Source organism: Ornithorhynchus anatinus, chromosome 4 (genome assembly GCF_004115215.2).
Source record: "Ornithorhynchus anatinus isolate Pmale09 chromosome 4, mOrnAna1.pri.v4, whole genome shotgun sequence".
In the NCBI taxonomy this organism is placed as follows: domain Eukaryota; kingdom Metazoa; phylum Chordata; class Mammalia; order Monotremata; family Ornithorhynchidae; genus Ornithorhynchus; species Ornithorhynchus anatinus.
This window is the reverse complement of record NC_041731.1, coordinates 98978008-99005436: the sequence shown is the minus strand read 5'-3', so window position 1 is coordinate 99005436 and position 27429 is coordinate 98978008. Positions and strand designations below refer to the sequence as shown.

General features: G+C 46.7%; 2 protein-coding genes across 5 annotated transcripts in view; both read right to left on the bottom strand.

The window, feature by feature from the left end:
• Window positions 1-12651, bottom strand: part of GTF2B (general transcription factor IIB) — a 40633-nt gene extending 27982 nt beyond the window's left edge. The window contains exons 1-2 of the mRNA XM_029063754.2: window positions 12544-12651; window positions 1281-1387 (exon numbers count right to left, since the gene is read on the bottom strand). Coding sequence (XP_028919587.1) covers window positions 1281-1387; window positions 12544-12560 — 124 coding nt within the window. The 5' untranslated portion in view covers window positions 12561-12651. The remainder of the gene's footprint in view (window positions 1-1280; window positions 1388-12543) is intronic.
• A 3302-nt stretch (window positions 12652-15953) lies between these two features.
• KYAT3 (kynurenine aminotransferase 3) overlaps window positions 15954-27429 on the bottom strand; it is a 36097-nt gene continuing 24621 nt past the window's right edge. For all 4 annotated transcript variants that reach the window (XM_029063382.1, XM_029063380.1, XM_029063379.2 and 1 more), the window contains 6 exons: window positions 26369-26445; window positions 24997-25086; window positions 21314-21500; window positions 18009-18082; window positions 17733-17819; window positions 15954-16953 (listed from right to left, as the gene is read on the bottom strand). In XM_029063382.1, the coding sequence (XP_028919215.1) occupies window positions 16891-16953; window positions 17733-17819; window positions 18009-18082; window positions 21314-21500; window positions 24997-25086; window positions 26369-26445 (578 nt within the window). In that variant the 3' untranslated portion in view covers window positions 15954-16890. The remainder of the gene's footprint in view (window positions 16954-17732; window positions 17820-18008; window positions 18083-21313; window positions 21501-24996; window positions 25087-26368; window positions 26446-27429) is intronic.

Here is a 27429-nt window from a genome sequence, read left to right as displayed (position 1 = left end):
GTCTACAAACTCTGTTACACCGAACTCTCCCAAGCGCTTACTACAGCGCCCTGCCCAAGGTAAATACGATCGATCACACTTAGAACGCAGACTCCACTTGGCCTGTTTATTTGGTGGTTTTTAAAAGGTCGCCCTCGACACCGCATCGACCGATTTGATAAAGGACTCGGCGCCTTCCCTCTAGTCTCTGCCCATCCACACTTCTACTCCTCCTCGACAGTGATGATTATCCGGTTACTTATTCAGCACTCCCGGTGACACATTTACGCTACTTGCGATCTGGGCTCCAAATCCTTGTAAATTGGCCAAGCTCTGGCATTAGACTGTAAAACCCCAGGGGGCAGAGCCTGTGTCTGACGCACCTGGTGGACTCTTCGAAGCATTTACTAAGAATAGGCTATTAAATTTCATCCTTTATACACCCCACCCTCAGCGCCCCAGCAATTACATACGAAGCGTAATTTATTTTAATGACCGTCTCCCCCCTCGAAACTGTAAGCTCCTTTTGGGCAGGGAACGTGCCTACCAACTGTTATATTAAATAATAATAATAATAATAATGATGATGATGGTATTTGTTAAGTGCTTACTACGTGGCAAGCACTGCTCTAAGCGCTGGGGTAGATACAAGGTCATCTGGCTGTCCCACGTGGGACTCACAGTCTTCATCCCCATTTGACAGATGTGGCAGAGAAGTTAAGTGACTTGCCCAAAGTCACACAGCTGACAAGTGGCCGAGCCGGGATTAGAACCCATGACTTCTGACTCCCAAGCCGGTGCTCCTTCCTCTGAGCCATGCTGCTTCTCCTATATATATTACTAGAGTTTTCATATTGTACTCTCCCAAGCACTAAGTACAGTGTGAAGCAGCACGGCCTAGTGGGAGTCGGGACCTGAGTTCTAATCCCACTCGGCCACTTGTTGGCTGGGTGACCTTGGGCAAGTCACTTCACTTCACTGTGCCCCAATTACCTCAACTGTGAAATAGGGATTAAGACTATGAGCCCCATATGGGACAGGCAGGGACTGTGTCCATCCTGATATACTTGTATCTACTCCAGCACTTGGTTGACATAGAATAGGCACATAAATACCACTTTTTTTTTTAAATGTTCTGCACATAGTAAGGGCTCGATAAATATGATCAAGAAAACATTAGGATAAATACAAAATGGCACCAATACTTTCTCTCATGAACTTAAAATCCGCATTTATAGCAAATCACCTACTCTGATGAAACATGTTAGAAAAATTGAACGTCGTGATGGATATCCACTTACCTACTACCAATCCACACTCAGGGCAGATCATGTCTCCAGCTCTGTAGTCTTCCACTAAAATAGCATCCGGATGGTTTGGACAAGTCACTCTGGGGAGGACATCCAAACTAAGCAAAAAAAGAAAAAATTCACACATTTTATCTTCCGCCAGCCAACAATGATGCTAATTTTCCAGTGAAACTTCAGATTAAAGGAAAAGCCTGTCCCTTGTCTATTTCTTCACACTGTTCCAGGTTGGTACTGGCCCCCTTTTTTATTGAACTACTAAATAGTGGATGGTTCCAAAGAGCTCACTTTAGCTACATTCCAAATTGGGTTAATACTTGCGTATTGATTCTATGCAGATCGCCTTGTCAAACGGTTTCCAAATTCCTTTCTTCTACCCCTCCGCCAGTTTGAACGTGTCCCCCTCCCCCCCAGTGCCCCAGGACCTTTGCTCTACCCCCACCCCGCTGCACTTGTGTATATATGTACATATTTACAATTATAATTACACTTTTATTAATGTTTGATAATCAATAAATGTTCAATTAATAAAATCAATTTATTAATGTTTAATTAATCTATAATTCTACTTATTTATAATGATGCTACTGATGCCTGTTTACTCGTTTTGATGTCTGTCTCCCCGCTTCTAGACTGTGAGCCCATTGTGGGCAGGGGTTGTCTCTATTTGTTGCTGAATTGTACTTCCCAAGGGATTAAGTACATTGCTCGGCACACAGTAAACGCTCAATAAATACGACTGAATGAACATTAGTAATTGGTAAAGGCACGAGAAAAGTTTTCATTTTTGTAAACTTTTTTAAGTTTTGTCTCAAATTGCCAATAGTTCACTCTACCCTTACAAGAATGTCACGGAATTGGTTGCAAAACCACTTCAATGACCCTGGAGGGATTATGACATTCCTTTGCTCTTCCTCAACCCTGTTCCTGTTCTTTTCTTAGGCCACTGAGTAAGCAGTACAGAGGGAGGTGAAATTCAAATCTGCCAGTTTCGCTAAGGAGGGAAAAGAAAGAAGTTGAAATTAGGGTTCCGCTCCGGCGGGGTGTTCATTATGGATAGGGCACGTGTCCGCTAATTCTCATCATACTCTCCCAAGTGCTTACTGGGGTCTTCTGCACATAGTGAGTTCTCAATACCACTGATTGAGCAGCCTGTGATACTCCTTGGAAATCACTTTGAGATTAATTCTACATCAACTTCATTCATTCAATAGTATTTATTGAGTGCTTACTATGTGCAGAGCACTGTACTAAGCGCTGGGAATGAACAAGTCGGCAACAGATAGAGACGGTCCCTGCCGTCTGATGGGCTTATGGTCTAATTGGGGCAGACAGACAGACGAGAACAATGGCAATAAACAGAGTCAAGGGGAAGAACATCGCGTTAAAAAAAGGCAACTAAATAGAATCAAGGCGATGTACATTTCATTAACAAGATAAATAGGGTAATGAAAACATATACAGTTGAGTGGACGAGTACAGTGCTGAGGGGGTGGGACGGGAGAGGGGGAGGGGCAGAGGGAAATGGGGGGAAAAGAGGGTTAAGCTGCGGAGAGGTGAAGGGGGCGTGGTAGAGGGAGTAGAGGGAGAAGGGGAGCTCAGTCTGGGAAGGTCTCTTGGAGGAGGTGAGTTTTAAGTAGGGTTTTGAAGAGGGGAAGGGAATCAGTTTGGCGGAGGTGAGGAGGGAGGACGTTCGGGACCGCAGGAGGACGTGGCCCAGGGGTCGACGGCGGGATAGGTGAGACCGAGGGACGGTGAGGTGGGAGGGGAGCGTGCAGGGTGGGCGGTAGAAAGAGAGAAGGGAGGAGAGGTAGGAAGGGGCAAGGTGATGGAGAGCCTCGAAGCCTAGAGTGAGGAGTTTTTGTTTGGAGCGGAGGTTGATAGGCAACCACTGGAGGTTTTTAAGAAGGGGAGTGACATGCCCAGATCGTCTCTGCGGGAAGATGAGCCGGGCAGCGGAGTGAAGAATAGACCGGAGCGGGGAGAGGGAGGAGGAAGGGAGATCAGAGAGAAGGCTGACACAGTAGTCTAGCCAGGATATAACAAGAGCCCGTAGCGGTAAGGTAGCCGTTTGGGTGGAGAGGAAAAGGCGGATCTTGGCGATATTGTAAAGGTGAAACTGGAAACCTCTTGCATAGGGCATAAAGACCTCGTCAGCTGACACAAAATAATAATAATAATGTTGGTATTTTTTAAGCGCTTACTATGTGCAGAGCGCTGTTCTAAGCGCTGGGGGAGATACAGGGTAATCAGGTTGTCCCACGTGAGGCTCACAGTCTTCATCCCCATTTGACAGATGAGGTAACTGAAGCACTGAGAAGTCAAGTAACTTGCCCATAGTCACACAGCTGACACGTGGCGGAGCCGGGATTCGAACCCAGGACCTCTGACTCCCAAGCCCGGGCTCTTTCCACTGAGCCACGCTGCTTCTCAAAATGTAATGGACGGACTCCTGCTATCACTACGTAAATCAACTGCAGCGTCCTTGGAAGCAGGGAACATTTGTCTTAGTTGTATTCCCCCAAGTGTTTCATTCGGTGCATGGTACTCAAGTAGGTGTTCAATAAATTTCATTCATTCATTCAATAGTATTAATTGAGCGCTTACTATGTGCAGAGCACTGTACTAAGCACTTGGAATGGACAAATCGGCACCAGATACAGTCCCTGCCCACTGACGGGCTTACAGTTTAATCGGGGGGAGACAGACAAAAACAATAGCAATAAACGGAATCAATCATGGATTCACTGAAGCCCAAACACCTGATTGTCTGCAGTAAGGTTTGCTGTGATAGTTGAACACAATCGCATCTGGCCACCTCCATTAAAAAACAAGTATACCATACCACAGGCACTTTTCTAATAGTATTTGTTAAACGCTTACTACGTGCCGGGCACCGTATTAAGCACGGGGATGGTTACAAGCTAATCAGGTTGGATACAGTCCATATCCCACATGGGGATCACAGTCTTAATCTCTATTTTACAGATGAGGCAGCTGAGGAACAGAAGAACGACTGGCCCAAGATCACACAGCAGACAAGTGGCGGAGCCGAGATTAGAACCCAGGTCCTTCTGACTTCCAGGCCCAGGCTCTATCCAGGACTTGCCCGGTTTGGTTATCTGTGTTTCCTTTGATTCTAGTTCTACTGGATATGAGGCTCCCGGCCCCACAGAACTTATGTACATATCTGGAATTTATTTATATTACTGTCTCCCTCCTCCACCCCTCTAGGCTGTAAACTAGTTTTTAGGGAAGGGAACGTGTCCTTTCGTTGTATTGTCCTCTCCCGAGCGCTTAGTACAGGGCTCTGCACACAGCAAGCGCTCACTAAATACAACTAAATTAATAAAATTAAATGAGGACGGCGCCATTTCCAAAGCCTCATTACAGGTTTAATTTCTAAAACCACCGACTTACTAAAGTTAGGGCCAGCAGGTTCATGTGGTGACATTTCACATGGGAGTGATTCTCAAAGAGAAATCTGGCCCCATATATAAAGGTAATTCTCCGGTTTCCTGCTAAACTGGCATTGTTTTTTGTTGGGTTTTTTTTTCTTTGAGAAACCATAGACGAAATGAAAAAGGTGACAAGAGGAGAGGCTAAGTTCTTGAAAAGGAACCAGCACCAGCGCTCTTCGTCTTTCCCCTATTTAACTGCCCAAAACGAAAACAGCTTCCTATGCAGATAAAACACCAAACTTTGCCTTTCTCTATATGTTGCGGTAGTGACAGTCACAGAAAAGAACAAGAAAGGAAATATCACAGGGTCCCTCTAATTATCCGTTAATAGTGATAAAAATACACAAAGAGGCAACTGAATTCTCAGTTTTAAATGTTAGTTTCCCCACGATGGTTTTAGCAGCCTGTCCCACCTGACACAGATGAGGCTTGACCTTGTGACAAGGGATCGAGAACCTACATGAGACCCGTGAAGCATTTATTCAGTGGTATTTATTGAGCGCTTACTCAATAAAGCAGCGTGGCCTAGTGGCCTGGGAGTCACAGGATGTGGGTTCTAATCCTAGCTCTGCTGTGTAACCTTGGGCAAGTCATTTAACTTCTCTCTGCCTCAGTTCTCTCCTCTGTAAAATGATAATAATAATATTGACGGTATTTGTTAAGCCCTTACTATGGGCCAAGCACTGATCTAAGTGCTCGGGTAGATACGAGGTGATCAGGTTGTCCCCTGTGGGGCTCACAGTCTTCATCCCCATTTTACCGATGAGGTCAGGAAGAGAAGTGACTTGCCCAAAGTCCACAGCTAAGGGGCAGAGCCAGAATTAATAATATTAATAATAGTGTTGGTATTTTTAAGTGCTTACTATGTGCAGAGCACTGTTCTAAGCGCTGGGGTAAATACAGGGTCATCAGGTTGTCTCACGTGGGGCTCACAGTTTTAATCCCCATTTTCCAGATGAGGGAACTGAGGCACAGAGAAGTGAAGTGACTTGCCCACAGTCACACAGCTGACAAGTGGCGGAGCCAAGATTCAAACCCATGACCTCTGACTCCCAAGCCCGGGCTCTTGCCATTGAGCCGTGCTGCTTCTCTGATTAAAACTGGGATTCATTCAATTGTCTTTATTGAGCGCTTACTGTGTGCAGAGCACTGTACTAAGCGCTTTTAGACTGTGAGCCCCATGCGGGACAGCGATTGGGTCCAACTGGGTTATCCTGTATCTATCTCAGCACTTTAGTGCTTGACACATAGTAAGTACTTAAATTCCCAATTATTAGTAATTATTATTATAAAAGAATTGGTTTGAGTGTCCGTAGAGTGCACAGCACCACTCATATTCTCGTGACCCTGCTGATTTCTACCAGACTAACAAACGACCAACTGACGGATGATTTTCGTGACTTTTCCCTTACCTTTGGGGAGGGGGGAGGGAAGAGATATAGAGAAATGTTGGGATTTGTTAAGCGCTTACTATGTGCAGAGCACTGTTCTACGCGCTGGGGAAGATACAGGGTCATCAGGTTGTCCCACGTGGGGCTCACAGTCTTCGTCCCCATTTTACAGATGAGGTAACTGAGGCAAAAGAGAAGCTAAGTGACTTGCCCACAGTTACACAGCTGACAGGTGGCAGAGCCGGGATTCAAGCCTATGACCTCTGACTCCCCAGCCCGGGCTCTTTCCACTGAGCACACACACAAGGAAGCGAAAGAAAGAATTACTGAGCAGTGTGCCCTAGTGGAAAGAGCACAAGCCTAGGAGTCAGACAACCCGGATTCTAATCCCAGCTCTGCCATCTGCCTGCTGCGTGACCTCGGGCAAGTCACTTCACTTCTCTTGTGCCTCAGTTTTCTCAACTTAAGCGTTAAAACCGACTCGCCCCTACTTAAGACTACACCCCACGTGGACGACGACTGCATCCAAACTGACGGCCCTGTACCTCCCCCTCGACTGGATCTGAGTGCTCACTATGGGCACAACGCTGTACCGCGCACCTGGGAGCGTACGATGCAACGGCATCAGCCCTCCCGGCCCACGGGACGAGCTCACCGGTGCTTCACACAGCGCTGGGCACAGAGTAAGCTCCTAACGTGCGCAGTTTTGCCCTGAGGTTTTTCTAAATGTTCCTTCAGGCCACGCCTGGGCGAAGTTTAGCCCTGGGGTCGGTTGGGGCAGATCTGTTTGCTTCCCGGGCCCGGGGACCGGCGGGAATTGTAGCTCTGCGGCCAAGGTGTCTCACAGCTGACCTGGTGGGGCCACACCCAGAGAGATGACGGATCACGGAGTCACCCGTTTACCAGCCTCTGAAGGGTCCGGGCAACATCGACGGTTGTGCAAGCTGACCCGGGGCAGACGCCTCCCCGGCGGGCCGGTTTTCCCGACGGAGAATCCTGCTCCAAACGAGGCCGCTCTCAACCTCGGTGTCGGCCTGTCCCAGTTTTAGGCTCGTTCAAACTCTACTGGAAACCCGGGCACCTCTCGTCCCAAGGAGAATTTGGGGGTGGGGGGTGTGGTGGGGGGTGTGGAGGAGGGGGCAGGTTGTACTGCAAACAGGCCTTCTGTCCACTTCAGAGCCAGGCCCGCAGTGGCCGTTGACACCCCATCTCCTCCTCTCAGGGAAGGGAACAGGGAAGGCGTCTGGGAATTCTGCTGTAGTGCACTCTCCCAAGTCCTTAGTGCACATAAACGCTCAATAAATACCATGGATAATAACAATAATGGTGGTATTTGTTAAGCGCTTACTATGTGCCGGGCACTGTTCTAAAAGCCGGGGGGCGATACAAGGAGATCACGTTGTCCCATGTGAAGCTCACGGCTTTAATCCCCATTTTACAGATGAGGCACTGAGGCCCAGAGAGGTGACTTGCCCAAAACCACACAGCTGGCGAGTGGCGGAGCTGGGATTGGAACCCCTGACCTCTGACTCCCAGCCCGGGCTCTTTCCCCCGAGCCGCGCTGCTTCTCGTAATAATAGTAATTGTATTTGTTAAGCGCTTCCTATGTGCCGAGCGCCGGGGCAGATCCCGGTTAATCAGGGGCTCCCACTTTTAATTCCCATTTGACAGATGAGGGAACTGGGGCACGGGGATGTGAAATGACTTGGCCAAGGTCACCCAGACGGGTGGCGGAGCCGGGAGGAGAACTCACGTCCTCCGACTCCCAAGCCGGTGCTCTTTCCACCATTAAGCGTCGCTGCTTCTCTGGAGGAGGAGGAGGAAGAGAAAAAGGATCCTCTAACTAGAGCTCTGGAGAGGAGGAAAAATTATAGCACCGTGCTCCCTCCCGGAGATGCTGTGAAGATGAGGCCTCTAGTCGTAGCCCATTACCTACCTACCACATCTGCAATTAGACGAGAAGGCCGGGAGTCACTTCTCCCGGATTCCAGTCAGGAGACAACACCTGAGTGACTCAGTTTATTTTTATGCAAAAAAAACAACAAACCAAAAACCCCATAATGCCTACCTCACGTAGGATGATGCCGGCTTTAATTGATGCCTCAAACATTTTGGTGGTCATAAAACGAGAGACTGCCCAAGTGCAAAGGTGAGGATCAGACCATTTAGGCATTATATGTGAGTCAGCTGAGAGCGCGCTTTGCTTTTTACTTTGTAAGCATTTGGGGGTCGGGGGTGGGGGGGGTCACTAACGATTATGTCAGAAATCGTTCGACTGCCCGGCTCCTCCGAACAGCTTCGGCCCTGAGAGGTTTTTCCTCAAAATGGCAAAGTGCAGAAAGACCGCGGGCCTCGGGGACATCGCCCGGAGCCGATCTTTCATTCTGACGGGTCTGGGCTCCGGGATGGCGGACGTACAGCTTTATTAAGCTCCCAGGGAACGTGCCTACCGACTCTGGTGTACTGTACTCGCCCAAGCGCTCAGTACAGTGCTCTGCACACAGTAAGCACTCGCTAAATACCGCTGATTTGATTAAACGGAGGCGGCATTAACCAGGGAAGCACGGTGGGTTTGGGGAAGAAGATAATGGGAGGGGCTGTGGGGTGGGCGGACTGCACTTGGGAAGTCTGGCGTGACGAAGCGTCCGACCAGATTAATTTGTACCTACCCTAGTGCTTAGTACAGTGTCTGCCACATAGTAAGAGCTTAACCACCATTAAAAAAAAAGAAAAAGAAAGATTCTGGGAGAAGCAGAGTGGCCTGATGGACAGGGCCCGGGCCCGGGTATCAGAGGGATCTGAGCTCTAAATCCCTGCTCTGTCACTTGTCTGCTGTGTGACCTTGGGCAAACCCCTGCACTTCTCTGTGCCTCGGTTAGTTCAACTGTAAAATGAGGCTTGAGACTGGGAGACCCATGAGAGACAACATAATTGTGGCATTTCTTAGGCGCCTTCTGTGTGCCAAGCACTGTACTGAGCACTGGGGCAGATACAAGACAATTGATCTAAGCAGGAGGGAAAACGGGTATTAAATCCTCCCCCTGCCCACCTCTGGACTTTAAGCTTGTTGTGGGCAGGGAATGTGTCTGCATATCTGTACCCCTCTGTAATTTATCTATTTATCTGCATTAATGTCTGTCTCCCCCTCTAGACCATGAGCTCGTTGTGGGCAGAAATGTCTGTTATACTGTATCCTCCCAAACACCTGGTGCAAGGCTTTGCACACAATAAACGCTTAATAAATCCGATTAACTGAATGAATCCATTGTCCTCTCCCAAGCGCTCGGCACAGTACTCCGCACACGGTAAGCGCTCGATAAATCCAATCGATTTTGCAGACGACGGAACCGGTACCCAGAGAAGCGAAGAGATTCTCCCGAAGTCACGGAGGAGGCAAGTGAGGGAGCAGGGACGGGCTCTGCCCAACCACCCGACCAGCGCTCCGCTCCGTGCCTGGCACCTAGTCACACTGTAACAGATGGCATTAAACCCCCCCAAAAAGCAAACAGAGGAAGGAGGAAGGGAGGAGGTTCCCCTCTGGCGGCGAAGGCACAGATGATGATGAGAGGGAAGGGAGGGAGATCCAGAAAGGGAGAAACGAAACCGACTCGAGGCCCAGGGGAGGGGAAGGGAAGGGCAGGGCCTCCTGGCAAGGCCCCCAAATTTGGACTGGTTATCACTATCTTTATTATTAATGGACTGGCTCCCTTTCTGCCCCCGTCCCTCAGTCCACCTGTGAAATTTCTCCCTGGATTTCTGGGAATGCCTGCCTCCCTGCCCCCGTCACCTCCGCACTTGGAATTATTATCATTATTATTAATCTACTGGCTCTCCTTCTGCCCCCATCCCTCGGCCCACCTCCGACATTTCTCCCATTTCTGGGAACGCCTGCCTCCTTGCCCTCCTCTGAAAGCTCCACTCTTGGACTTCTCTTTATTATCATGATCTTATTATTATTACTATTAATGGACTTGCTCCCTTTCTGCAGGTCTCCCAGTCCACCTGCAGAATTTCTCCCTTGATGTCTGGGAATGTCTGCCTCCCTGCCCTCCTCTGTCAGCTCCGCGCTTGGTCGACTCATCTTATTATTGCTACTACTACTAATCGACTTGCTCCCTTTTTGCCCCCCGCCCCTGCGGCTTAGAACAGTGCTTTGCACAGCGTAAGCGCTTCAGCGTGGCTCAGTGGAAAGAGCCCGGGCTTGGGAGTCAGAGGGCGTGGGTTCTAATCCCAGCTCCGCCACTGGCCTACTGTGTGACCTTGGGCAAGTCACTTCGCGTCTCTGGGTCTCAGTTCCCTCATCTGGAAAATGGGGATGATGACTGTGAGCCTCACGTGGGGCAACCTGATGACTCTGTATCTACCCCAGCGCTTAGAACAGTGCTCGGCACATAGTAAGCGCTTAACAAACACCATCATTATTATTAACAAAGGCCATCATTAACTTCCCCCTTGATTTCTGGGCCTGCCTACCTCCCTGCCCCCTCTGTCAGCTCCACGCTTTGACTTATTATTATCGTTTAGACTCTGAGCCTGTCACTGGGAAGGGATGGTCTCTATCTGTTGCCGAACTGTCCATTCCAAGTGCTCTGCGCATATTAAGTGCTCAATAAATACTATTGAATGAAAGGCCATCATTAACTTTCCCCTTGATTTCTGGGCCTCCCTGCCTTCCTGCCCACCCCCCATCAGCTCCGCTCTTGGATTTTTTATTATCATCATTAACATCCTACTGGCTCCCCTTCTGCTCCCATCCCCCACCTCGGGCTTAGACCAGTGCTTTGCACAGAGTGAGCTGGGCTTTGGAGTCAGAGGTCCTGAGTTCGAATCCCAGCTCTGCCACTTGTCAGCTGTGTGACTGTGGGCAAGTCACTTCACTTCTCTGGGCCTCAGTTACCTCATCTGTAAAATGGGGATTAAGACTGTGAGCCCCACGTGGGACATCCTGATTCCCCTGTGTCTACCCCAGTGCTTAGAACAGTGCTCGGCACATAGTAAGCGCTTAAATACCAACATTATTATTATTATTCACTTAAGAAAGGTCATCATTAACATCCCCCTTGATTTCTGGGCCTCCCTGCCCCCCCCCCCCCGTCAGCTCCGCACTTGGATTTATTATTATTATTATTATTAACAACCTACTGGCTCCCCTTCTGCCCCCATCTCCCAACATCCCCCTGCAGCTTAGACCAGTGCTTCGCACAGAGTAAGCGCTTAAGAAAGGCCATCGCTAACTTTCCCCTTGATTTCTGGGCCTCCCTGCCCCCCTGTCAGCTCTGCACTTGGATTTATCATCATTATTATTATTATTCTTAGCATTCTACTGGCTCCCTTTCTGCCCCCCACCCTCCCAGGGCTTAGACTGGTGCTTCGCACAGAGTAAACGGTTAAGAAAGCTCCCTGCCCCCCATCTGTCAGCTCCGCACTTGGATTTATCATCATTATTATTATTACCACCCTACTGTCTCCCCTTCTGCTCACCTCCCCAGGACTTAGACCAGTGCTTCGCACAGAGTAAGCGCTTAAGAAAGGCCACCTTAACTTCCCCCTTGATTTCTAGGCCTCTCCCTGTCAGCTCCGCACTTGGATTTATCATCATCATCATTATTACTATTATTACCATCCTACTGGCTCCCCTTCTGCCCCCCACCCTCCAGGGCTTAGTCCAGTGCTTCGCACAGAGTGAGCACTTAAGAAAGGCCATCCTTAACTTCCCCCTTGATTGCTGGGCCTCCCTACTTCCCCCCCCGTCAGCTCCACACCTGGATTTATTATTATTATTAACGACAACCTACTGGCTCCCCTTCTGCCCCCGTCTCCCAACATCCCCCTGCAGCTTCGACCAGTGCTTCGCACAGAGTAAGCGCTTAAGAAAGGCCATCGCTAACTTCCCCCTTGATTTCTGGGCCTCCCTACCCCCCCAGCAGCTCCGCACTTGGATTTATTATTATCATTATTAATTAACATCAGTCTACTAGCTCCCCTTCTGCCCCCGTCCCCCAACATCCCCCTGCAGCTTCGACCAGTGCTTCGCACAGAGTAAGCGCTTAAGAAAGGCCATCCTTAACTTCCCCCTTGATTTCCGGGCCTCATCATCCCGCTCCACAGCATCCAGGGTCTGTGCACCTCATTACTAAAATAAACAAGGTAATAAATAATCTATGCAAATAAATCATCCATGCAAATGAGCGCCGTGCTGAGGGGAGGATGAGGGGGAAGAACCGACCGTCCCCCCCTCCCCCCCCGGGGTTGGTCCAGCGCTCAGCGCAGTGCTTGGCACCCGGGAAGCGCCTCCTTCGTCCTCCCCGGCGCTTAGTGCAGCGGCCCGCGCCCTCCCGCCCCCGCGGAACCCGCGGCCCCCGCCCAGCGCTTAGCGCAGTGGGCCGGGCCCGGGCGGCCCCTCACCGGCTGCTCGACGCCATCTTGACAGCGGCTGGGGCGGCGACGGCCGAGCGCCGAGCGCATGCGCACCGCGATCCCCCGAGAGGGGGCGGGAAGAGCCGCCCAACGGCCCGCCGACCCGCCCTTTTATAGACCGCCCCGCCGCGCATGCGCATCACACGCCCCGCGGAGAAAGGGCCCGGCACCGCCCCCTTTTAGAGGACGCCACGCATGCGCACCACGCTCCTCCGCAAGAAGGGCCGGCACCGCCTCTTTTAATAGGCCGCTGCGCATGCGCACCACACTGCCCCGCGAGAAGGACCGGCACCGCCCCTTTTATAGGACGCCGCGCATGCGTACAACACTCCCCAGCAAGAAGGGCCGGCACCGTCCCTTTCACAGGCCGCCGCGCATGCGCACCACACTCCCCCCCCCCCCCAGAAAGGGCTCGGGGCTTCCTTTCATAGACCTCCCTGCCGCGCATGCGCACCACACTCCCAAGGGTTAAAAAAAGACCCGGCACCGCCCCTTTTATAGGCCGCTCCATCGCGCATGCGCACAACACCCCCAGCAAGAAGGGCCCGGCACCGCCCCCTTTATGGGCACGCATGCGCACAACACTCCCCCGCAGAAAGAACCCGGCACTGCCCCTTTTAGAGGCCGCCCTGCCGCGCATGCGTACAGTACCCTCCACCCCAAAAAGAGGGCGGGAAAAGCAGCCCAACGGCCCGGCGCGGCCCCCCCCCCCTTTTATAGGTCGCGCATGCGTGCCGCGCGGGGGGGGGGGGAGGGGAGGAGAAGAATGCACTACGGGAGGGGAGGCGGGTCAAACTTAATAATAACTTTGGCATTTATTAAACGCTTACTACTATTACTAATAATAGTTATGGTATTTTTTTTAAGCGCTTACAATATGCCAAGCACCATTCTGAGCGCTTAACAAATACTATCATTTATTCTATTATAATTATCAATGATAATAATAATAATGTTGGTATTTGTTAAGCGCTTACTATGTGCAGAGCACTGTTCTAAGCGCTGGGGGAGATACAGGGTCATCAGGTTGTCCCACGTGAGCCTCACAGTCTTCACCCCCATTTTACAGATGAGGTAACTGAGGCACAGAGAAGTGAAGTGACTTGCCCACAGCCACACAGCTGACAAGTGGCAGAGCCGGAATTCGAACCCATGACCTCTGACTCCCAAGCCCGGGCTCTTTCCAGAGCCACGCTGCTTCTCTATTACCCAGTGCTTAGCACAGTGCTGGCACATAGTAAGTGCTTAACAAATACCAAAATTTTAATTTTTATCATTATTAGTTTTGGAGAATTTTAAAACTTTGACAACAGCCCCCCGGGGGTGAAATTGAGTTAATCAATCCATCACTGATGTTTATTCAGCATTTACTTAGTACTTGGGAGAGTACAGTAGAGTTCAAAATTGTGATATTCATTTATTCAATAGTATTTATTGAGCGCTTACTATGTGCAGAGCACTGTACTAAGCACTTGGAATGAACAAGTCAACAGATAGGGACAGTCCCTGCCATTTGACGGGCTTACAGTCTAATCGATATGTGTTCAGCGCTTACTATAATAATAATAACCATAATAATAGTGCTTACCAAATACCATAATTATGTGCCAGGCACTGTACTAAGCGCTGAGGTCGGTACAAAGAAATCAGGTTGGACACAGTCTCGGCTCTGCCACTTGTCAGCTGTGTGACTGTGGGCAAGTCACTTCACTTCTCTGTGTCTCAGTTCCCTCATCTGTAAAATGGGGATTAACTGTGAGCCTCACGTGGGACAACCTGATGACCCTGTATCTACCCCAGCGCTTAGAACAGTGCCCTTCACATAGTAAGGGCTTAACAAATGCCAACATTATTACCCTTCCCTCCGAGTTTACAGTCTAGAGTTAAAAGATCCCCCCAAACCACCTCAGGCTTTAATGTTAGAAGGCCTGATCCTAAGAGGACATTGGCTCCTCTGCCGCCGCTCACCTCTTCACGGTTCCCCATTTGCTCCTGTCCCACCATCGACCCCTGGCCCCCGTCCTCCCGCGGTCCTGGAACGCCCTCCCTCCTCACCTCCGCCAAACTAACTCTCTTCCCCTCTTCAAAGCCTTACTGAGAGCTCACCTCCTCCAGGAGGCCTTCCCACACTGAGCTTCCCCTTTTTCCCTCTGCTCCTCCTCCCCTCCCCATTGCCCCAACTCCCTCCCTCTGCTCTACCCCTTTCCCCTCCCCACAGCCCTTGTATATATCCGCACATATTATTTAGTATTCTTTGTTAATGATGTGTCCATATCTATGATTCTATTTGTCTATTTTGATGGTATTGATGCCTGACTCCTTGTTTTTGTTTTGCTGTCTCCCCGTTTTAGACTGTGAGACCGTTGTTGGGCAAGGATTGTCTCTGTTGCCGAACTGTACATTCCAAGCGCTTAGTACAGTGCTCTGCACACAGTTAGCGCTCAATGAATACGATTGAATGAATTAGGCAAGGATGGCCAGGTTTCCCCTTAGAGTAAGATAGTGCTCATGTCCAGAGACCTGTCCTTTTAGGGGGCAGGTGCAGCAGAACGTGTCTGAAACGGTCACTCGTTCATTCATTCCATCGTATTTATTCAGTGCTTCCTATGCACAGGGCACTGCACAGCACGGGCTGGGGAGTCAGAGGTCTTGGGTTCTAATCCCAGCTCCACCACTTGTCAGCTGTGTGACTATGGGCAAGTCACTTCTCTGTGCCCTCAGTTACCTCATCCGTAAAATGGGCATGAAGACTGTGAGCTCCATCTGATAACCTTCTATCCACCTCAGCAACAGTGCCTGGCACATAGTAAGCACTTCATAAATACCATTATTATTATTATGAATATTAACAATAAGCAGATTCTCGGCCCAATAACCAGTATTCTCTTCCTGATGTTTACCACAGTATACAGGGAAGCAGCGAAGCCTAGTGGAAAGAGCCGGATCCTGGCAGGCAGAGGACCTCGGTGCCAATTTCGGCTCCACCATTTGGCTGCTGGGTGTCCCCGGGCAAGTCTCTTAACTTCCCTGTGTCTCGGTTCCCTCATCTGCAAACTGGAGATTCAATCCCTGTCCTCCCTCCTATTCGGACTGGGAGCCCGATGTGGGACTTGTATCTACCCCATGCTTAGTTCAGTGTTTGGCATAGAGTAAGCACGTAAGAAATAGCACAGTTATTAAATTAGACTCATTAAATATCATTATTATAACTGCTTCTGTGAGCCCCACATGGCATATGGACTGTTTCCAACCTGATTAGCTTGTAATTACCCCAGTATTCATTCATTCATTCAACCGTACTTATTGAGAACTTACTGTGCGCAAAGTAGTAAATGATGTTAGTAAATGATGTTTGGTCCTCTTTTCAAAAATGTAAGAAAATATGAAATTCACTTAACTTTGTGTTTCAAGATGAAAAAATTTATTAATGCTAAAGTTGAAACAGAAAAATCAAACCCCAATAAATTAATGATGAGTGGTTTTTTTTAATTGAGGAACTCCTAACCCAAGTGAAATATTGTCAAAAGCACAGGGATCACAACTGTCATTTAAAACTTTATTATGAAATAATCAGAAAAGATTAAATTTAGGGGGAAGAGTGAAAAATTTCACTAGATCAGTGGCGTAACAGTATAAACGAAAATCTTCCACAAGAAATACACTCTCAGTTCTATTATGTAATTTATACTGGTTAGTGAAATGCGTATTTCTCTTTTTCAGGTGCTTTCATTTTCTACTAGACCACTCCAACCAATAAATTATTGGCACTTCATTTTCCTTTAAAGTCTCTACATTTGGTTGAACAAATGGTTGAACAAATAAGCAATTTTTAATGACCCCAATGCTTTCGATGCCCAAGTGAACTGTCCGGGGGTAGGAAATGTATGTTTTCCTGCCGGTGTACTTGCCCAAGAATTTAGTTCAGTGCTCCTCAGTCAAAAAGTCTCAATGAGTGATGGACAATAGGGCTCCACAGGGACCAATTTAGTTCAACTGCTGCATTAGCTAAACTGCCCTCCTGGTGGTCTAGAGTTGAGTCTCTCCACAAGTAGATCATTTACTAGTAGGGAATAACTTTGGGCACTACAAAAATTGGGCTTGAAGACTTTTAGGAAGTGGTCTGAAGCCCCTTGAATATTCCGGCAGGGCGAAGGACTGAAATATTTTGGGAAAACAGAAATGATTCCTTAGATGCCACTGAGATGCTTGTTTTCAACATCTACTAGGTGGCTGCACTAGGTAACTAACATCTGGTTACTAGTAACAGTGTCCATTAGTTCCTGCTATTAAGTTAGGTAAAAATTAAAATTGGACAGTTAAAAATTTTAGCCTACGTCAAGACTTCTGCACACTCCAATCCTTGATGATTGCCTCAGCTGCATCCAATGTACTGTCTTGCTGTAAATTAAGGAGATGATTGTTACAGGAGAAACGGATATCTAGATATCCATATTACATTTTATGAAACCCAAGGGTCTTTGTATTTACAAAGCCCTGCCTGTTAAATTGATTTCGTGTTTCCGCTTCCGCGCCGGGAAATGTTCGTCCCGGCACACGGAAGAGGAGAAAAGAGAATTTCACTCGGAATCCCTTCCTCGCTCTCCTTTTTGCCCATGTACAGCCACCTTCTCTGAGCTCCACGGGGCAGTCGTAAGAAAATGACTTAGATAAATCTTTGCAGCCGGGCAGAAGGGGCGAGACAGGGATTTAATGTAAATGACCTGTTTAATCAAATCAGAGGTAAGAAAAACCAAAATCTTCTTTTCCTGGGGGTGAGGATTCTATACTATATGGACAGAGATTTCATATTTTAACAATGGGATCCACAGTGCTCCAGAGTTCCTTAGGGTTAGCCAGGGTGAGAAAAGTAAAATATAACCCAGGCCATTTCAATTTGAGGCCAACAGACCTATTAGAGAAAGCACTGGAACAGGCAACTGAAAACTTTGTTTATTCCAAGTTTTGCTGCCAATTCCTTGTGTGTTTTTTGGTAAGCCATTTTGCCTCATAAAGAACTTCAAAGTTGCTGACCGGTTGAAAGCTAAAGGCAATCAACAGTTTGTCCTGGCCACCCTTTAAAGATCGCTTGGGGGGGATAATGTCTTAATAATGCCTTAATTTTAAAAGGGAGTTGAATAGATTCGTTAACATACACCTAAAGAAGGGCAGAAGCTTACTTTGATGAAGCAGAATCGTATAAATTTCTCAAACTGCAATCTGGTCCCCGAGCTACAAAATGCTGAAACAGGAATGGCTGCCAGTTTCTGAAATGGTAAACACAAAAGGGTTACTCACTTTGATTTTTTTCATTTAGTTTAAATGAGAAATGAATTTTTTGATACTATTTATGGTTAACATAAAAAAGCGAACAGCTGTAAAGAACATATATTAGAGGTGCATCAGATTACTTCTTGTAACCTTCTAAAAGGCATAAACAGGGATGAGGACATTACCTTATTTTTAATCATCCACTTCACAAATTTGTAGTCATATGGTTGGTTTTCCGTCATGTCAGAAAGATCCGCATCTAAAATTACAAGAAGTTCACAACATCATTTGTCTGCTATGTGACCTTGGGCATGTCATTTAATTTCTTTGTGCCTCAGTTACCTCATCTGTAAAATGGGGATTAAGATTGTGAGCCCCACGTGGGACATGGACTGAGTCCAACCTGATTATCTTGTATCTATTCCAGTGCTTAGTAAAGGGCTAGGCACAGAGTAAACGCCCAACAAATACCAAATAAATATATACATATATAAAGATATGAAGATATATATATACATACATATGCACACACACACACTACATGGTTCTCCAATATCTCATTTGGATGAAAAGTCTACTTTTAATGTAACTGTTGAAATAGAAATAGGTTGCTTCCCCCTACCTATAATTTATTTTTTAGTGTTTGTTTCCCCATCTAGCTGCAAGCTCTGCGAGGGCAGGGTTCAAGTCTACTAACTGAACAGAATAAGCACAAAATAAATACTACTGATAATTGGATTGATTCTCTGTGAAACATTAACACTATGACACTTGCATCAAATATTTTTCATAACGTTCTTAGGAAATATCTCGTATTCATACTTTACTCACACTTTAAATTCATTCATTCATCTTTATTGAACGCTTAACTGTGTGCACAGCACTGTTCTAAGCGCTTGGGAGAGTAAATACTACGTAGTACTAATCGCTTCATGTTAGCTGTTCCACAGAGCAGTGAAGGGACTGTTACCTTTTTTTAAGAGATAATCCTTGTCTACCTTTCCTCAGTGGGTCTTCATCACTGCATTTCCCATTGGTGTATGACATTGCTAATTCTACTAGTGATCTTATACACCTCACAACCAGTCTACCAAAGTGCTCAGTCCAGTGTTCTGCACAGAGTAAGTGCTCCGTAAATGCCATTAATTGATTGACAGTGTCGATAGGGGAGGAGCCCTGGTAAGGTACTGGCGAGGAAGTGGTTATGTGAACTGAATCAGCTTCTAATTATTTGAGAAAACTTTGTGGACCCTCTGAAGCAGATTTTTAAGCTTCCTTCTCCCCTCCTCCCACCCTCTGCCACCCACGGCCCCAATATGAGTAGCAGCCCAACCTAGACCCCCGGGGCCAACTGGTTCATTCATTCAATCATTCAAGAGTATTTATTGAGTGCTTACTATGTGCAGAGCACTGTACTAAGCGCTTGGAATGGAAAATTCAGCAACAAATAGAGACAATCCCTGCCCTGATGGATGGACTGATGGAATGTGTCTGTTGGGACAGTTGTCTATGAACTTGGTACCCTTTGATCACTGGGTATTCACTCCGCCCTCAGCCCCACAGCCCTAATAATAATAATTATAATGGTGGTATTTGTTAAGAGCTTACTATGTGCACAGCACCATTCTAAGCGCTGGGGGGGATACAAGGTGATCAGGTTGTCCCACATGGGGCTCCCAGGCTTCATCCCCATTTTACAGATGAGGTTACTGAGGCCCAGAGAAGTGAAGTGACTTGCCCAAAGTCACACAGCTGGCAAGTGGCAGAGCCGGGATTAGAACCCACGATCTCTGACTCCCAAGCCTGGGCTCTTTCCACTGAGCCACGCCACTTCCCGTAATTTATTTATATTGATGTCTGCCTCTAGACTCTGAGCTCACTGTGGGCAGAGAACGGACCCATCTGTTGTATTGTACTTTCCCAAGCGCTTAGTACAGGGCTCTGCACACAGTCAGCACTTAGTAAATACCACTGATTGATTGATAGTGTCAACGGGTGAGGAACCATGGAAAGGTACAGTTATAGTGGCCATCCAATTGTGCGGGTTTGTTTGAGAAAATAATAATAATAATAACAATGGCATCCGTTGGGCGCTTACTATGTCCCAGGCACTGTACTAAGCTCTGAGGTAGATACAAGCTAATCAGGTTGGAAACAGTGCCTGTCCCACGTGGGGCTCACAGTCTCAATCCTTATTTTACAGATGAGGCAACTGAGGCCCACAGAAATGGAGTGACTTGCCCAAGGTCACACAGCAGACACGTGGTGGACTGGGATTAGAACCCACGACCTTGCGACTCCCAAGACCCGGGCTTTATCCGCTACTGCATGCTGCTTCTATGTGCAGGGGAATTCGCTTTCTCCTTATCACAGAGCTTGCCTCCTTCATGTTAGCAAAGAGAGGAGAATGAAGGAGGAAGGAGAAGACGACGTATTCTCTCCTCCACAGCTCCTAAGGCTATCTTGGCCCTGTGGAGCATAAAAAGAACAGGGCCCACTGTGCCTTCTAAATAAATTGAATAATTTCAAAGTTGAGAAAGCTTCCCCCAAAACTTTCATCCTATAACCTTAAAAGATGCAGACGCACTACCAAACTATTTTTCTAACCTACGTAGTCTACTGGGTGACGTTATGAGTTTTCCTTGAACTCTGAGGGCCCTTAACCTTCCTAGTTACTCGTAACGTGCACGGGGTATGTCACTTTATAGATGGGTCTGAAAGCATCATCAATTACTAACTGGGCAAGAACTCCAATTTTACATTCTTTACAGAATCAAATACATCTTGGACTCAACCTTTTACACTCAGATAAACATATATATGTATAACTCACTGCCTTTACTCCTCCTCATCATCAAATCAATCAACCAGTGGTATTTACTGACTGAAATGCTTACCGTGTGCAGAGCACTGCACCAAGCTCTTGGGAGAGTACGAGGGCTAGTAGACACGTATCCTGCCCGCAACGAGCTTAGACGCAAGCCAACCTTCTAGCCGCACATCGATCTCAACTCCCCCACCTCCTATTCTCCCTCATGATGTTCTCCCCTTAAACTCTCTCCCTCCTTCTCCAGACAGACCACAGCTCTCCCAACATCCAAATCCCTCCTGATATCCCACCTCCCCCTACAAGCTTTTCCTTGTTCATTTCTCACCACCTTGAGCCCTATCATTCCTTCAGCCAATTCAACCATTTGCCGATTTTTTACACCCTCCTTAACGCTCACGTAGACAAGTCTGCTCAACTTCTGTAGTCTGACAGTGTTGTAAGTGGCTGTCCCCCTGTTAGCACGTAAGTTTCTTGTTGGCTGGGAGCGTGTCACTTGATTATTCCATATTTGTCCAGCACCTAGTAAAGAGGCCGCATCAAGTGGTTGCTAAATAAATGCTCCTGACACTTGTGGGAAACCTCGCTTTGTTAACGAAATATTACAAGACCCCGCGTTTGCGTTTTCGTGTGTACTGAAAAAGCTAGAAAACCGTCACTGACTTAGTGAGGAAACATCTGCAATGATGAAGTACCCTCCTTCAGGGATTATGGGTTTCAGGCCAATGCTTTGGAGTAGACGTGCCATCCGGTCACGCTTTCCCTCCAGCTCCCGCGGCAGAGAATTAAAATAGCACTCGGGATCGTCCATGCGTTTAGCGTCAACCCAAAAGGCTTGAGCCAAAGCCTCCTGCAGGATACATTCAAAAACAAGAAACAAACAAGTGCTATCAACAGATGTTCTTACTTCCTTAAAATTGACATCGAATGTTATAAGGTCTGAATTAAACTAGGACAGTCTAACAGTTCCAGTGAAAAGTGGACCAAACACCAGAAATCCTGAAATAGCCATCTAAATGATGTTGAGATGTCTAGGGAATTCTACCTCAATTTTTGTGCTTCTCATTACATAGCCGCTGCCTGCTCATTTTTACATATGATTGTGAAGTAGATGCCGTTATAATAAAATACCAGCAATGATAATAAGAACGAAAAGATCATTTTTCTAAACTGGAGAACAATAAAAACCGTGAGAAAGCTTGGATACGTGTGTAGGTTTAGGAGAGAAGCAACCAGAGTTAAACAAAATAAGACTGTCCTTACTCTGAAGAACAGGTTGAGTTACTTTTCATCTAAATGATAGATTAACCCCCTGAGGAAAAATACTGAACTTTCATACAAACATATTTCACTCCAAAATTGAAGACTATGTCAAATTCTCTTTTTACAAAAAACACTGGAGACCCTCTCTGACATCGATTTCCAAGACACCACTCTTAGTTCTCTTTCTATCTTTATAAACGCTCTTTTGGTGTCCTCTACTGGCTCTTCTGCATCAACTTCCCCTTTACCTGTTGGTGTCTCACAAGGCTGTTCAGGATCTTTTTCTCCTCTTTGTCTAAAGTAATTCTCTTGGGGAATTTATCTGCTCCCATTATTTCAACCAGCACTTCTACACAGGTTACTCCCAATTCTACCTCACCGGTCCCATTTTCTCACCTGCCTTTGGTCAATCGTATTTACTGAGTATTCACTGTGTGCAGAAGACTGTACTGAGCACTGGGGAGAATACAAAAGAATTGATAGGCAAGTCCCTTGCCCACAATGAGCTTTAACGGTATCCGATATCTGGTATCCGTTGCAGGCATTGGGAAGCAGCGTGGCTCAGTGGAAAGAGCCTGGGCTTGGGAGTCAGAGATCATGGGTTCGACTCCTGGCTCTGCCACTTGTCAGCTGTATGACTGTGGGCACAAGTCACTTAACTTTTCTGTAAAGTGGGGATTAACTGTGAGCCTCACGTGGGACAACCTGATTACCCTGTATCTACCCCAGCACTTAGAACAGTGCTCTGCACATAGTAAGCGCTTAACAAATACCAACATCATCATCATCATTACTAAGCGCTACGCTGGAGTAGAGAGAGGCAACCATGCTGGACACGGTCCACATCCCACATGTCCAGAGAGGGAGACAGGCATTAATACAAATAAATTACAGATACATACATAAGTGCTGCGGGGCTGGGAGATGGGTGAATAAAGGGTCCAAATCCGACTGCAAGGGTGATATAGAAGGGAGAGGGAGCATAGGAAATGAAGGCTTAGTCAGGGGAGGCCGGTTGGAGATGTGCTTTCAGTAAGGTTTTGAAGGTGGGGGACAGTGATCACCTGTTGGATGTGAAGAGGGTGTTCCAGGGCAGAGGCAGGATGTAGGCGAGAGGTCGAGGCAACATAGATCGTGATATAGTGAGGTTAATTGGCACTAGAGGAGCGAAGTGTGTAAACTGGGTTGTAGTAGGAAAGCAGAGAGGTAAAGGGCAAGATGCCCGAGTGCTTTAAAGCCGATGGTAAGGAGTTTCTCTTTCAAGTGGAGGGGGTAACGCGGGCTCAATGTTTAAGACGGAGGAGGGAACAGATATTTCTTCAATATTTTACAGATGAAGAAACTGAGGCCCCGGGGCAGTCAAGTGACTGGCCAAAGGTCACACAGCAGACAAGGGGCCGAGCCAGGATTAGAACTCAGGTTCTCTGACTCCCTGTTTTACTCACCAAGTTCCTGCTACACTATATATGCCTCTCCGCCTTCAAAGCCTTCTTAAAATAACTTCTCCTTTAGGAGTCATTACCTGACTAACCTCACCGCCCAGATCATTTCATCCCATTTGCCATCCTTGGCTCTGCTTTGTATATTGGTTTATTTATGCCACTTATTTATTCATTTATTCACACACATTGATTTGGACATAAAGGTGAACAGGGTCATTAGGGCCCTGGGTTCACCCCAGTGTGAGATGCTCATGCCTAGAGGAATGTTTAGGAGGATGGCCCTGGCCCGGTGGAAGTAATCGAAGAAGCAACAGCTCAAGTTGTTGCTGAGTGGCTTCGTACTGGACTTCTCGCCAAGGGAGTCCACCACTTGCCTGCCGGGTGACCTCGGGGGTAAGTCGCTTCACTTCTCTGTGCCTCAGTCACCTCATCTGGAAAACGGGGATAATAATAATAAATGATGGCATTTGTTAAGCGCTTACTATGTGCAAAGCACCTGATACAAGGTGATTGGATTGTCCCACATAGGGCTCGCAGTCTTAATCCCCATTTTACAGTTGAGGGAACTGAGGCACAGAGATGTGAAGTGACTTGTCCAAAGTCACACAGCTGACAAGCGGCGGAGCCGGGATTAGAACCCATGACCTCTGACTCCCCAGCCCGTGATCTTTCCACTGAGCCATGCTGTGAGCCCCATGTGGGACGTGGACCGCGTCTAGCTTGATTTGCCTGTCTCTACCCCAGCGTAGCGCTTAGTACAGTGCTTGCAAAAGATACCAGATAACGGATACCGTTAAAAAAGGGGGGCCGGAGGGATAGGGCGGGGAGGAGAACGCCAGAGAGCCACCAAAAGCCAGCAGCAGCATCTGGAGCAGGTGAATGTAGAAACTGGTTCTGCAGTTGCTATTACCAGCTAGCCGAGAGCCTGGCAAGAAAGCCTCCGGGCCAAGGAGTAGGAATGTCGGCAAGAAGGCGGTAAAGGCACAGTCAGAAGCAGTTTGTCTCACCTGTTTTGGCCGTTGTGCTCCAACAGAAGGACGGCTCTCTCCGCTGAGCCATCTCTCCTCTAAGTACCGTCTCCGTGGAGGGGTGTGAGACGGTATGAGAGGGCAAGAGAGTTGGAAGGGTTGGATATGAGGAAGAAGAACAGATGGGAAGGTCTATTCCAGGTGAAACCTTAAATCCTCTCGGGAGGACGCAAGCCCCGGGCCGGGCTATTCTTTCCCCTTTGCCACTGGTAATTGCATCAACAGACATAATTATTCTGTTATGCGGAAACCCGAATTTTAATAATAATAATAATGTTGGTATTTGTTAAGCACTTACTATGTGCAGAGCACTGTTCAAAGCGCCGGGGTAATCAGTTTGTCCCACATGAGGCTCACAGTCTTAATCCCCATTTTACAGATGAGGTAACTGAGCCACAGAGAAGTGAAGTGACTTGCCCACAGTCACACAGCTGACAAGTGGCAGAGCCGGGATTCGAACCTATGACCTCTGGCTCCCAAGCCCGGGCTCTTTCCACTGAGCCACACTGAATTTTGAGGCAGAAGCAATTCATAGGCATTTCCGAGACCTAAAATCAGAAAATAATAACTGAAAAAAGTTAACGGATAACCTACAGAATCCACTGGTACTTACTTGTAAAGGCGTTGCACAAGTATACAGAGTATTCTGTTGAACGGTCTGCAAGTGTTTTATCAGATGTTTAGGACCGATAGACCAGCCAAGCTGAAAAAAGACAAGCAAAGGAAAATCTTTTAAGTAAAATCTACTAACGAATACAAAGAGGTTGAGCATTTTCAAGTAATAGACCATTTAAATCAATTGATCAATCACTGGCATTTACTGAGGGTTCTCAGTGGAAAGAGCCCAGGCTTGGGAGTCAGAGGTCATGGGTTCGAATTCCGGCTCTGCCACTTGTCAGCTGTGTGACTGTGGGCCAGTCACTTCACTTCTCTGTGCCTCAGCTCCCTCATCTGTAAAATGGGGATTAACTGTGAGCCTCACGTGGGACAACCTGATTACCCTGTATCTATCCCAGAGCTTAGAACAGTGCTCTGCACATAGTTAAGCGCTTAACAAATACCAACATTATTATTATTATTATTATTATTAAAACCGTACCGATAACACATGAAATCTAACACAAACTGGGTGTGCGTTCGAATTCGATAAATTTGGAGATGGCTTCCTCCTAGCCCTTTACTGACCCATGTCTTTTCGCTGGGTCAAATGTAAACGTACCGAAGACCCACGGAAGAAAGAAAATATTTTTGGTTTTATTTAAAAAAAACTAAGATTATTACAATGAAATTAGATAACATTTAGTATGGGAAAAACGTCTCACCGAGGTGACAGACCGGGAAGGAAGTTTTAAAAAATGTCTAAATTCTCTGTGCCTCAGTTTTCTCATTTGTAAAATGGGAAATAAATAGCTCTTTTCCTTCTTTCTGAAACTGTGAGCCCTGGGTAAGACAGGGCCGTGTTGTCTGATCTGAATATCCTGTATCTACCCCAGGGCTTAGCACATAGTAAGGGCTTAATAAATGCCATACTGACTGCTATCCTGAGCTTAATATTTCCCAGGTAAGATTTTTTAAATTTTTCCTACTACTCATTGTTATCCTTACAGAAACTTAAACAGAGCTGAATTCAGCTCTGAAAATACAATCTTTGGGGTTTTTTTTTCTGTTTGCATTTGCTACAAAATTATGCTTTGAAAGCGTCTGAGCATGTTATGTAACACACAAAGGTGAGTGATGTCATCAATTCATAAATTAAGAAAGCCCTAATTATTTTCCCTTTCTAAATGGACCATTATCAAGATCCTCTAAAGACAACGGGCAAAAAAAAGAGTAGCAGCAGTTGAGAGAAAATACTAATTCTAATTACCTGGGTGCTTCGATGAAGAATGTGCCTTCATATGACATAGAAGAAATAAAGAAAATATTCAACTACGATACAAAGGATTCTACTTTTTAAATCAGTCAAGCTTTCTTATTCTTCTCACCTTCCAGCCAGTCACACTGAATGTCTTTCCAGCACTCCCTATTGTTACTGTTCTGTCCCACATACCTGGTAAAGAAGCTGGATATAAAGAAAAATTAATTAGATTAATGTCTATTGAATCTACATTCAATCTAATATCGAAACATACCTTCTACTGGGTTTGAAAGGAATGATATCGCACCAAAAATATTAATAACCTGTCTTTGAATGAGGCAATACTTATTTCCTTAAGGGATATTCTAAAGGAAATAAAATATGTCTACTAAAGATTTTTATCGGAATAAATCCTTCAATAAAACTAAGGATTTACAGAGCTTAGGAAAACATACCAGGATGGTTTTAGTGCACATTTAGCTTGAAATGATGTGGTCATAAACCCTAGGTCTAAAAAATGAGGTATTTAAAGTAGTATTTGAAGCAGATTGCACAAATAAACCCTAAAAAAACCGTAAGTACACCGTGAGTTACTAGGCATGAATGAACAAGAAGGAAAAGGGCCGAATGAATCGGGGAGAGATTCATCAGGCAGAGACAGAATCATAATGGAAAATTTAAAAAAAACCCAGAAACTATGTTCTTGGATAGGGAGATTAGCTCTGATTACTGCTACTGATGGGAGGGGATACAATCAATAAAGAATATTATTTTCCTTAAAATATTAGGATAGTTCTAGTTATGGCACACACTTTTTGTCTACTAAAAGAACTACCACTAAGGGGCACATTTTAAGTTTTTCTAGATGGTCCAAGAAAGTCTAAGCTCGATCCAGCAAACAAACCTGAGTTTCATTTCAAGGAGGGGCAGGTGAATAAGATTTCACCAAAGCAGCAGAGGGAACAGGTAACTAGTTGGAAATCAGTTTGCACATAATGATTCACAAAAACTTGTACTCCTGATGAATCCCCCACTGTTTGTGGAACGTTGCGTATACATTCCGAATTCAAAATTCAAGGAAGCCCAGAGAAATCAATACTGACTTCTGAGCCTTGACTGAAGCCCGGACTCTGCCGGGCGACTAGAACTTATACGGATCATGGCACTACAAGGCTTGGATTAGCCCGC